General features: G+C 45.1%; 1 protein-coding gene across 1 annotated transcript in view; it reads right to left on the reverse strand.

The window, feature by feature from the left end:
* Window positions 1-4,966: 4,966 nt before the first annotated feature.
* The window catches only part of LOC116815173 (uncharacterized), a 41,638-nt gene continuing 33,379 nt past the window's right edge, over window positions 4,967-13,225 (reverse strand). The window contains exons 6-11 of the mRNA XM_075063491.1: window positions 12,869-12,934; window positions 10,892-10,992; window positions 9,499-9,563; window positions 8,552-8,703; window positions 8,099-8,251; window positions 4,967-5,651 (exon numbers count right to left, since the gene is read on the reverse strand). Coding sequence (XP_074919592.1) covers window positions 5,317-5,651; window positions 8,099-8,251; window positions 8,552-8,703; window positions 9,499-9,563; window positions 10,892-10,992; window positions 12,869-12,934 — 872 coding nt within the window. The 3' untranslated portion in view covers window positions 4,967-5,316. The remainder of the gene's footprint in view (window positions 5,652-8,098; window positions 8,252-8,551; window positions 8,704-9,498; window positions 9,564-10,891; window positions 10,993-12,868; window positions 12,935-13,225) is intronic.

Below are 13,225 nucleotides of genomic sequence, written 5' to 3' on the forward strand. Positions count from 1 at the left end.
CCAGAGGTAGTGAGGTAATTCACCATTTGTAGATACTAAGGGTGACCATATTTCCCTATGCTGGATACAGGACACCTGGTAAAGTTACTGAAGTTCAATGGCAATCAATCAGAACTATGCCGTACAAACATTCAAATTAACATCAAGTTGACTGAGCCCCTGTTAAAAGAAATACCGTGTAGCTAGATTCTTTATTATTTACCTTCTTATCTGTAAAGTTCACAGGGGGAGGGGTTACACACACTCCCGTGAGCCTCTCTCACAGGGGGAGTGACCGACCGAGCCAACACTCCCTGCCCAGCACTCTATGCCTGGCTGGGCCCCTAGCACAGAGCCACCTCTCCTAGTACCTCATCTTCCCAAGGGAACACATGGGGGGCCCACAGGGTCAAATGCCCCCCACTCCAGATTTCTGACAGGGTTCACACCACGATGTGGCCATAGCCTTTCTGCTAGGCGTGGCTCCAGGCCCCAGCACACCAAGCGTGTGCTTGGGGTGGCATGCTACAGGGGGCGCTCTGCCGGTCGCCAGGAAGGCGGCAGGGAGCCGGCCTTTGGTGGCATGCCTGTGGGAGGTCCACTGGAGCTGCGGGACCGGCAGAGCACCCCCCATGGCATGCCACTGTGCTTGGGGCAGTGAAATGTCTAGAGCCACCCCTACTTTCTGCACTGTATGGGAGGGAAAGCTGCTTCCAGTCACAGGGGAGGGGGAGTTGAGGGTGGAGGATGAACAAGCGCGTGTCTTTGCAGAGATCATCTCTTTCCCCCTCTGGCTAGAAGCAGCTTGTCCTTTCCTGCCTGCATAGTGTCGAAAGGCAGTTAACACTTCTAGGCTGCTGCTGGCCACTGCCATAACCCAGCAGCCTTCTGTACCCCAGCTACTGTGCAGGCAGGCAGGAGTTGAGTCCTAAGGATGCCTTGTGCAGCAGGGCCCAGGGAACCTGACTGAAGGGGCTTCAGCGAACCCGCCCAGAGAGGTGGCTCAGCTGCAGACAGGGCCAGCTCCAGGTACCAGCACAGCAAGCTGGTGCTTGGGGTAGTCCAGGGAAGGGGGCAGCCCATTGGGCTCTTCAGTGGCAGCTCCCTCAGTCCCTCTTGGAGGGAAGGACCAGCCACTGAATTGCCGCCAACGAATGAAGCGGTTGTGGGAGAGCAGCTGCCGAAGTGCTGCTGCTCGCGGCTTTCCCCGCCCACCCCTTTGAGGGGCAAAAAAGCTGGAGCTGGCCCTGGCTGGAGAGGGTGCCTAGGGGATAGATCAACTCCGTGCTCCCTGGGGAAAGGACCCAGGCTGTGTTGGGAGGGGGAAGACAGGTGAAAAAGTTGCTAAGCCCCTGCCTAGGGGGTTGCTGTGGAGCCCACTGGGTCAGGGCATGAACAGGCTGGAAGTTACCCCCTCCCATCCACTCCAGAGCTTTGCTGAGGGGCAGGGAGGCTTCCCCATGCCAGTGCTGTGTGGGGCTTTGGCACATGCAGGGCTTGGCTCCTCCTGGCCAGCGCCTTGGGCTGGAGGGTTTGGGGCTTTTTGGGGCACTGGCCCAGCCAGAGGCAGTGGGAGAAGGAAGGAGCCTGCAGGCCAGACTGGTGGGAAGCTGAGCACTCTGACCAGGGGGCTGGTTCTCTGCACAGCTCTGAGCTGTACCCTGCCTAGGGGTGATATGGAGGAGCAGCAGGGTTAGACAGTGAAGGGGCAAAGCAGGGAGAGGACAGTGAGGGGGAAGCATATAAGGGCACAGAACTGGCCTCTGCCTGCCTCCTGCCCTCACTCACCAGTCAGTGCAGCTCACAGCATGCAGCCAGAAAATGGGATGGGGGACACGGCCCAGGCAGCTGGTGAGCAGGGATCCCACCAGCAGCAATACTCATCAGTACTGATGAGGGGGAGGGGTGGGACAGAAAACAGAGGAAAATTTGCTGTTTTAAAGAAAAAGGAGGGTTTAAAGATGGGACTGTCCCTTTAAAAACAGGACCTCTAGTCACCCTATAAATACTTTCCATAGAAGAAAGTGCAATGTCATTTAATGGGCAGGTTACAGCTAATGCAGCAGCACTAGGATGACCCTAGGACAGAAGTGGGCAAAATTTTTGGCCCAAGATCTACATCGGATATGGAAATTGTATGGCAGGCCACGAATGCTCACAAAATAGGGGGTTGGGATGCAGGAGGGGATGAGGGCTCCAGCTGGGGGTGCAGGATCTGGGGGGGCTAGAAATGAGGAGTTCAGAGTGCACTACGGGACTCCAAGCTGGGGCAGGGGGTTGGGGTGACAGCTCTGGCTGGGGCGACATGCAGGAGGGTTGGACTGAGGGGCTCCGGCTCTGGGCAGTGCTCACCTCAAGCAACTCCCAGAAGCAGCAGCAGCAGGTCGTTCCCTCTCTGGCTCCCATGCAGAGGCACAGCCAGATGGCTCTGCACACTGCCCCGCCTGCAGCCCTGAAGCTCCCATTGGCCGTGGTTGCTGGCCAATGGGAGCTGTGGGGGTGGTGCTTGGGGCAGAGGCAGCATGCAGAGCCCCCTGACTGCCCATGGGTAGGAGCCAGAAGGGGAACATGCTATTGCTTTGGGACCAGTGCAGAGCATGGCAAGCCCTACCCGCCTCTCCCCAGCAGGAGCTGGAGGGCTGGAGTCGGCCCCTTGGCCATAGTCTGCCGACCCCTGCCCTAGGAGGTATATTCTACACTTCTTGTTGCCAAATCACAGGCAGTATCCAATAATGCTGAATTCAGAATGGGATGTACAACAGGGGTGGGGAGGAAGCAACTGGAACTGCTCAATGCACCTATTTGGGCAGGAGCTCTCATGTTGCACAAAGCAACTTGAACTAGCCTTTTACACTAAAGGAATGCAGGCACCTTGCACCAAAGATACCACTCAGCCAACTCACCCCACAGAGCTGATTAGCCCAACTCCAGTTTTGGATGAGGCTTTCGTAATCACACTCTTTAAGCTTCCTGACAGAGAAGCTCAGACACTGTCCCTGGCAGGCACCTGTAGTATTGCATCCCAGTTCATCAAATGTTTGTGAAAACACACTCCTGGCCGATTAAAGTGGAAAGGCAGCATCTCTGTGCACTACATTAGTACCAAGGCGCATCAGTCACAGATCAAAATGGAACAATACAATGACACATGGTTGCCACCTGAAAGAATAAAACAGTTGAAGTGCAACAGTAGCTGTAACATTATTTTGAGAGGTATCCCAGTCTGGGTACCCCTTCCCCCATGGCTGGCTTGAACTTTCAAACAAAGAGGTGGTCCTCATTTCAGGCATAGGACCTAGGTGATGGACTTCTGCTGGTTAACCATCCTTTCCCTCCTCCCTCGAAAGGAAGGAGGGTTTAGTGCATTTCCAAGTTATTAGGCACAGGAAGAATCATTGAAGCAGGCACTGTGCCCTAATAGCCTACCAAAGTATACAGCAGCTGATTTTTTTGTGGAAAATACTGACCTCTGGTGGTCTGACAGAACTGCACTGAAATTCAGGAAGCATATTTTTCAAGAAAACATTCCAACAGAGTTCAATGAAGATGAAGCAGAGTTGCTGTCATTGGCTAGGTATGAAAGATGGAGAAAGAACGAGGCTCTGCTCAAATCCACTGAAATTATGGGTTTGTTTGTTTTTTTAAAGCAGTACAGCATACAAGAATTAAAGTACAATTTTGGCTTTAAACCCCCTAGGTAATTGGCATTTGACATGACTATAGGCATACTCCTTATTACAGAGCAGAAGTTCATGTTGAGGCACATCACTGTAGCCCAGGTATTTTTAAAAAAAAACAAAACAGAGGCTTCAGCTCTGTGGTATGCAAGTGCCTTACAGCTCTTTGCCAAGAACAGCAAGGTCAGGAGTTAAGCTTCTAAATAAGTGACTTAGTCTAAGAGAAAGCCCTGAGCTCGTCACTACTCCCATTGCTGTCAATGAGGGCTGAGCACTTGGGAAAGTCAGGACACTTGCTTAGAAGCCCTCTTTAAAAGGTCAGAGTGTGTGTGTGGGGGGGGGGTTTGCTTCTGAATAGTGAGGGTGGGGATAGGCTCTTTCCTCCTACAGAGGTCTCTACTCCCTTTGGGGGAGGAATAGATCTCCCCTGTCACTCCTGCTGCACAGCCCAGGCAATGAGACTCTTTCATCCACACAACAAGCTAGAACCTGGCAGCTGCATACTCACATCAGGCCTGGTTCACTGCTGGACATGTTTCATGCAGCAGGGCCTGCAGGGGAGCTGGTTCTCCAGCTCAGTAGCCCAGGTTCTTCTTCCTCCACAATTTAACCTTGATTGGCACTAGTAAGTCAGTGACCAGCACAAGACACTGCCATCCACTGTGGGACTGGGTCAGATAGAGATAGGATATGAGAACAGGAAATTTACAAAGGCTGAGCAGCTCCAGCAGGAAATAGGCCTGAAAAAGGCCATTCTTTCATTGCCTTCAGAGCCTCACAATTAAGTTGCAGTCATTTTATAAAGTGTATTTTATTCTAGTGCAATGACAAGGATAAGACATAACAAAGCTCTTCTCCCCTCCCCACATGCTAAGTAGGATCTCAGCCCCCCTCCAAACCCCCCCATAAAATTTCAAACACCCCATTATTTTCAGACAAGTCATTTCCATGAAGTTCTCATTTAAAATTATGAAGCTGGAATCCTGTACAGCTAGAGTTTAGAGGTAAGACAAGATGGGACATTTGTTATAAAGACACCACCTTTATGTAAAAAAAATTTTTACATTAGCACATGTACACAAGATTAGATCTGATGGCAAAGAAAGCAAGATGGACTGCAGAGTGCCCAGGTAACAAAAGGGAAAGAAAAAAGGAAGGAAGGAGGTGCAGGAAGACCAAGGGCAATACAGTTAGAATTGCCCTGGTATTGCTTTAATTTACTTCTGGTTTTCAGTTGATATTTGCCTAACAAGAGGCATTTAACTTTCTTAAAACTATAATACAGTTAGCAGGAAACCTGAAAAGAAGTCTTCCATCCTTCCCCACTCCTTGCATCTAACACTAATAGTACGCAAGGTGTACATTTTCCATGCAGAGTGAGATACCAGCTTTATTTACAGGCCAGCTGTTTGCAGAAACAACTCCTTCCAGTTACAAAGAATCAGCAATATGAAACCTACAGACAGTACAGGGGTCAAGAATCCAACCAAGAACCAAAATAAATCTTTTGAGCCACAGCACTGTTCACTTCAGCCAACAGAAACAAGTGTAGGAGATCCAGGATTGTTCGAGTTCTGTTGAAAGGAATAGGCCATTTCAGTTCATGAATGGTAAAGAGGCGATCAGTAGAAAAAACTCAAACTTTCAGCACAGGTTTGCTTTACAAACATTCAGATTGCTCACAGGAGATTCTATAAGTCTCATTTGGGTGGGCTCGCACTTGTGATGTCCATTCTGGGGGCTTGGCTCTGAGCTTTGGCCGGAAGGGATCTAGGATCAGGTGGTCACCAAGGTTACTCAGATTAATAGAAGATACAGGCAGCTGAGACTGTGCTGAAGGTGTTTCACTTGCAACCGGCTCCTCAATACAAACCTTCTTCGTGGATCTTTTCCTGAGTATTGTGCACAGACTGCTTGCCACCACCACAAGGATGAAGATGAAGAATACTGTAGTACCGACTAGAATTTCCAGGTAGCTGAACAAACCACCAATACCTAAAAAGAAAGATGGCAGTCTATATATTCAGCCTCACATTATAGTTTATGGGTCTTGTGTTGAGAGGCTAACTGCCAGTGGGGCTTTTAGTCTGAAGGCAAACCACATTCAGAATGACCCTCCATGGCAGTCCCTCTAGCTAAGACTTTCCAAAAGCCACGTGACTTAGGAGCCAGAGTCCTAGTGACTTTCAATAGTTCACGTGCCATTTTCAAAAGTGACTTTGGAGCGATTATTGCAGGCAATGTTCTGGTAGCTCCCAGGATATTAGAGAGGAGGTGGATGAGGCAGAAGTTGGTCTAGTAAAAGATGTTATCTAGCCCACCTTATCTTCCTTTGGAGAAGTTGAAGAAATATATATGGGACTTTGGCTTCTAAGTCAATTAGCTGACTGACTTTTACCCATTAACTATGTTTACTCATTAATTGCATGCACCTTTGAAGCAACTGCTCTATGCTCTGCTTAAACAGCAAAAGTCCAATTGCAGCTTCTTATTGGCGATAGATGGGATGTAGTCTGGAACAAAGGCAGTGGTCTCCTCACTTCAATCCTCTATCTGGCAGAAGAATTTAGACCTATGAATGGTTTCCAGACCCAGCATAATGTTTTACTCTGATTCTCTTAATGAGGTAGAGCCCCACTAGCAATACTTACAATCCATTACAATTTGGGACCCAATCTATCTATTCTAGTTCTCATAGCAGAGAGAGAGAGGGGAGCTCACTTGGTAGCACATGGGCATTCATAGACTCTAGGTCTGGAAGGGACCTCAAGAGGTCGAGTCTAGTCCCCTGACCTCATGGCAGGAACAAATACTATCTAGACCATCCTGGACAGACATTTATCTAACCTACTCTTAAATATCTCCAGAGATGAGATTCCACAACCTCCCTAGGCAATTTATTCTCTATAAACATTCCAGTGGGATTTATAGTACATTTTGTTCTCCTGTTAGTTTTGGAAAAAAAATAAAAATAGAAAAAAGGTAGTTTGGTTAGAACTGGCTGAATAAAAGGATTCATGAATATGGGCACAATTTCATTTGCCTTGTGTTTTTGGCAAAGGCATCTGGAGCCGGCTCATTTTGTTAAATGGTTTGGCAAATTTTTCTGAACATTTCAGAAGTCAATTAATTTGAGAAGAGTTAGCTAACAAAGGAAAGGCTAAATTAACAATGTACAACTATTCAGCATGATTACATTAACTAGGTATAATCTGACCCACAATTTATGCCATCTGTTTTGACTTCTGCAACTAGGCCCAAGAGTGGTGTATACACTGGAAGAATCTGAACCCCTTTCTTGCTGTCATCTGCAGAGTTCCACTAAAATATGAACAATTCCAAGACAATGTGGGGTAGTCATTAGGGTTCCTCGGTCCCATTGGCCAATTCTTTTGCAAACCCGTATGCCAAATTCAAGTTGTAACTCTGCAAGAATGTAGGAAGACGAGTCATAGCAAGTAGATCTCTACAGCAGATCTAGGGGAGGGGAAAGGATTAGGAGTGTAATTGTCATAATTAATGGAGTGAAGCCAGTCAACCCAGGATAAAAACATGCCAAACAGAAGCCTTATTCTGAAAGCCAACATGCTGGATTTTGAAACACTATTTTCATGTACTGGCTACTACCTCACATCACTGTGCCCAGCCAGCCCTGAAAGTTCTCACAACAGTATTGTTCCTCAGCCTGCTCAGCAGAGTGTAGATAGGTTTGATCATTAGAATTTTAAGAGTAAATTTGGTTTTCAACAGCTCGGGGGTGGGGAGGAGAAAAGAGAGGAGTCTCTTCCTAACTTACAATTTACCACTGAAGAATCTTGCTCTGAACAATAGCAAATTAAAGTGGTTTTTAAATTGATACAAACCCCTCAGTGGGCACTCAGCCTCACTTTAAGAGTGGCTGATTTCTGTTAGCATTAGATCTATTAGAAATCAGTTTAAGATAATACGCCAAAGTAGGAGTTCTACTTTCTCATGGAGAACTTAGAGTACATCGGACAGCCAGCATTGATAGTCCTTGCAAAGAAATGGGAAAGGTTCCTTGCTGCCTCATCCGGGGCTAGGCACAAAGACTGAATTCTTTCAGCAATAGAGTTGTTTCTAAAATCAAACTTAATCCACATTTCAACAAAAGTGAAGATTCATAGTGATTATTGTTACAAAGGACTAAAGCCAAGAGATTAGCCACTTACTGTGAGGTACTTGTATTTAAACAGTTCTTGCTACTCATACCTGTTGAGAGCATTTCAGAGTAAGCGTCTGGACATGAAGAACTCATTTGGCATATGTTGTCACAACAATAACGGATTAATTCATTCAGTTGTGTGGTGTCAATATATACATAGTACTTGTATTTGAAATGGTATTTAAGAGCATGAAGCTGCAAATTTAAAATCCAACACTACTCAAAAGAAAGGAGATAAGTATAATTTTGTCTCCTCTACCTGATTGTGGAATACGGACACACAGCGTGCCAGATTTTGTTGGAGAGCGATCTTCGTACTCTTTTTTACAGCGACATAAGTAAGTGCCATCTTCGTTGAGGCAGTCAGCCTCATCACCACACATTCCAATTCCAGAGTTGCATTCATTCACATCTGCAGTGGAGAGAACAGGTGCAGCACGTCTACCGTAGAGCTACACAAGTGCTTCTTCAAAAGAGGATTTCCTTGAAATATCACTTTGAACTAATGTGTTATTCCCACCCCAATCCACATTTTTAAAACGTGGATGAGACTGCATAAGAATCAAGTTACACATACATACAGTGCTCCAAGCTAGCTTTACTCAAGCTCTCCTTTCCCCCACCCCCGCAGCCAGATCTATCATGTTGATTGGTAAGCCCATTACAAGGAGCAGCAGTAGCTTTAAACAGTTCAATAATGCAAAGCACATACCTCTAACTGACAATAAAGCCATCTGCAACTTCTCAGCTCCCATAGATTTGCCAATGAGATCATTCAGTTGAGAATGGAGTAAGACAGACAGATTTCTTTCCTCTGGTTTTAAGTGTAACCAGAAAGTGAATGTTGGTTTTAGGTCATTTGTCCTGCATTAAAGCAAAGTAACTTCAGCTAACCAGAGAAGAGAAATGTCCATCTGCGTACATATTACTGAACTGGGTTGTACAGTAGGAAGTCATTCTCCATTTATCTACAGATGAGGTACTAGAGATTCTTCCTCTGATGTATGTCTCAACCCTAGAGGGACTACTTCTATAGGGGAGAGGAGTTTGTCATCCTTTCCCCTTTCAATTCTTGGTGAGTTGTGACTGAGACAACCCTCCACATGGAGCTGGATTGAAACCACTAGATTCATTTTTCACTAGGCCACAGACTGGCCATTAGACCAAATGATTTCAGTCTCAACCAGCCTAAGCTTGGTTTACTTGATGTCCTAGATGAAGTGGCCGGGGGGTGGAGGAGAAACAAAAACAAAACAAACCACCACACAATTACCTTCAGAGGCTTCTTCTACCACCATGTGTTCTAAAATTTCAACCAGAAACTGGGAGGGACTTTCAGAATCATTTTATTTTAATCCACACCAATAAAGCCTCCGTGCAAAACTAATGCCTAAGGTAGTGTTGCAATTTCATTCCTATGGGATTGCATACTACAGCCAATCTGAAGTTTTCCTACTCTCAGGAAAAGCCATATTTGCAATCCAAAGTAGAAGTCTTGCTTGATCATGACAGATGGAGGAGGGATGGTAAAGTTAGAGCAGATAACTAGAATCTAAATTTTCCTTTTATGAAAAATGACAGTTCTAGATAAGACACTGCATCAATTGCATTTAAGTGATTTTGAGTTGGTATAGGGGTCACACAATCAGCCAGCCATACCTTTTGATTTCCTTTAACTTGATTTCATTGACTTTGCTTACCAAGAGTTTCAGGTTCTTTTGTATCTGCAAAGTAACAGAATGCTGATTTTCATAAGGGGATGGCCAAAGCTTAGCCAAATACTACTGTCAAGCCTACTCTCAGACTTCCTCACAAAGACAGAGGTCTGTATTTTAGTGGTTTTATAGATGGGTGGCAGCCCCGGGGAAGAAAACTCAGTCACCAATCTAAGAGGAGTCTTCCAAAGAAGACTTGTCCTCTAAACCAGTTTTCAATCCTTTTCCATGCCAGCAACTCCTTACCTTCGTTTAGTTTGGACTCCCATACAGCAATATGAGAAGTTCAGGGGGAATTGTAACCTCCCCTTCTCTCTCTCCCCCCCCCCCCCCCCTACCCCAGTACCTTATCTTGGAAAATATTAAATCCTGTAGTAAATGTGGCAGCTGTTTTGTCTACAAACAGTAGGCCAGGAGGATTCTGTACTTGTTTCTTCCTTGCAGTGAGCCAAGCTAGGAGGTGAATGCTGCTAGAGTAGCTGTGTTAATGCCAAATGCTGAGGTCTTATCTTCAGTGGGAATTTGCCCAATTCCAGCCATCAGCTAGCCAGCCACTGGAGTGGCTGCAGTGGTGCAAATCCCTAGCAAAGACAAATAAAGCTGCTATCTGCATGGGTGGATCTTACTGGTGCTTGACGCTAGATAAGCTGCACCCACTGAAGACAGCAGTTTTGCCTGTCTACACTAGCGATTTACACTAGTGCAGCTATAGCAGTAGCAAAAGTCAGTATAAATCCTCAATGGAGCCAGTTTACCCAATCTGGAGTATATGACCTATGGCTAGGACTTGAATGTAAATGTAAGTCCCAGCTCTGAAGTGTCAGACAGACACCAGTCCTGTGCGCCACAGAATTGATCAGTTAACTTCATTCCTGTAGAGGAACAGGGTCTTTCTTGAAAACAGCCACAGGCAGCAGCCTTAAAGGCGAACGTTTGTAGGTCTGCTCTCCTTAAGTTAAGTAGCATTGGATGACAGCTACTGTAGCAGGTTTTTTTTAAAAAAAGAACTTGAGTGTTAAGGCCATGAACTGATCTTATGTTGTCCGAATGTTGATCTTTGTATCATATTCCCATCTATTAGCTTGTAATTTTATGGTACATTGAAAAATTTACCATAGACTAAGCATTGTCAGAAATGCAGAGGCAAGACACTGGACTAGACACTACAGGGTTAGTTTTGGAACAAAATTAGCATATGGTAGCAAGATGCACAGGAAGGGGCATTTAGAAGGTCTCTGGATGTGAAAGCTGGGACATCAGAGAGCCAGAGGGACTGTGCACTGGGATGATCTTGTCTCAAGGCAGTTTAGTAGCACAACATAACACATCCAACTTACGTGAAGCTTAATGGATTCCATGAAAGCCTTTTTCAGCTCATCTCCACTATGTGGGATCCATCCCTTGTGTTCAATTTCACTAGTTACTTCAAACAAGACATCTGTCAAAAGAAATAAAACCCAATAAGACCTTAGCAAGGAGCTTCAATTGTACTGAATTTAGCTATGTAGATATGATTTAAGTAACTGTTCTTGCCAATAGAATGCAGTCAGAAGAGCTAAACCAAGAACTTTCTTGAATAAGTCAGTCAGTGCCATATTAGGTTGATCCTTTTAGAAGTTGTGCCACACAGACAGAACAATGTTTGAGACAATCACAAGTTAGATTACTATTTATGCAGTAATGTTAGTGTTATGCAAGGTTACATACTCTGCGCAGTTTAGAGTCAATCTGTAGCCTTCCACTTGCTACCAACAAGGCAGTCTCCCTTGGGATGACAAGCTGTTTAACCTGATATTTTTGTCTCTTAAGTAAAGCTGCACAGAGGGTGGTTTAGGTAGGCAGAATGCTGCAAGTGCAAATTGGATAGGATGCCAAAGTTAAGACTACCAGGATGCATGTTTGCTACAATGTCATTTAACTTCTTCATATGTGAATGAATATTAGAAAAATTAGGATTGACTATTTGTGCAGATTGGTTCTTTGGCTCACTGCTCACAATCTGACTTGCAGCTTTTTTTTAAGTTGCTTTTGGTCATGCAAGGGACAGATTTTTATATCTGTTCCTCATTGGATGAGCATCATTTGATTGGGTTTCTGGCTCAAATTCATGGAACACAAGTTGACTTTCTAAGAGCATTTGAACACTAGATATTAAAGTTGCTGTCTCCCAACAGTCAGGCTGGTAAAAATTTTACCCTAGTCATAGACTAACAAGTGCATGAATACAACTGCATCTAGTTCTTAAGTATCCAGGGAAAAATTTTGCAGTATCCACCCAGTTCTAGTTAATACACCTACTCTTAGGAATCATGCTTTGGGATCTTTTGCTTGCTTATATTAGACTTCCTTTTTAAAAGGCATAGACAAGATAACTAAGCATCCTTCACCCTGTCCTGTTCCCATGAGATCAGAAATCTCCAGTGAGTTATAAAGGAAAGCACAATAAATGAAGGTCCATTGGCACACTGCATAAATAACCACTGATGAACGAGCACCAGTTTCTTTAAGTGTTCAAGGAAACAGCATATACACAAGCACAAAGATAATAAACCAACAGACCTCACATGCAGGTGCTATGCATGCAGCTCCAGCATTAATTACAAAGATAAGCAACCTTAATTGCAATCCTGCTCCTGTCAAAGTCAAGAGGGGAATTCAGGATCACAACCCTGGCCTGGGGCTCTATAGAACAGTGTTGGAAAGATTATACCATCACCAGGCTCCAAATGAGGACAGGTGTATCCAACCTTGGGCTATCTGTTTAGTAATTTATACTGATTGTGAGGGGATGTGTTGGTTGACAACACCAGCCCCCACATTGGCCCTGGGTAAGAAACCCTGCTACCCCTGCTTTTACTTCAGGGATTTTTCCAGGTCCAGCAGGGGTTAGACACAATTAGCTTGGTTTGGTAGGTGGTTCTTGTTAGCCTTCCTCTGAAGTACTATATAATCTGCTGACCGGGGGTGGCTGTGACCATAGAAGATGAGACTAGTAAGGGAGCCCACTCCAAGGCTTTCAACCTAATGTCATATACAGGCTCCCCATCTCCTTCCCCACATCCCTGGAGGCATCAGCCGCTTTTCATTAGTTATCAAGGGCATTGTATTCTGCTGTAGTATATACCATATAATTTTATTGTTCATATTTAGTCATTAAAACCCTGACAAGTCTTCAGTTCTAATTTATGACTATTAGCTGGAAGCAAGTGGTTAATGTCCCATCTTTAATCTGGGATCTGGTCAAAATGTTAAATGCTTGTCTCATTTCAGAACCTCACCCACAATAAAACACTTCCCCTGCCCAAGTCAGTTACCTCCAGGATTGTGCTGGGATTCCAGTGTGGTATCATTTTTGAGAGAGGTGAAGATGGAAGCCATATCTGTCAGGGTGAAAAAGAAAGGCCAATTTGAGTAAACCATTGAGTAAAGCTAAAAAGGGAAGAACACAGTTTTACTATTCAATTATAACTTTAATAGAAGCGCCATTTGTGCTAGTGATACTTTATAAAGAATAGGCCTAGTGATCAGGTTACAGTCTGAGGTGCTTCTGCAATGAGGAGTCCTGAGCTCGTCTTAAAAAAAAAAAAGCACACACACAAAAAGACAAGTTACACATCAAAAGCCTAAAGAGGTTTCCCAGTGTTGCTTTGAACTTGCTAGAGCAGCTGTAC

This window comes from Chelonoidis abingdonii, chromosome 3 (genome assembly GCF_003597395.2).
Source record: "Chelonoidis abingdonii isolate Lonesome George chromosome 3, CheloAbing_2.0, whole genome shotgun sequence".
NCBI classification, from domain to species: Eukaryota; Metazoa; Chordata; order Testudines; family Testudinidae; genus Chelonoidis; species Chelonoidis abingdonii.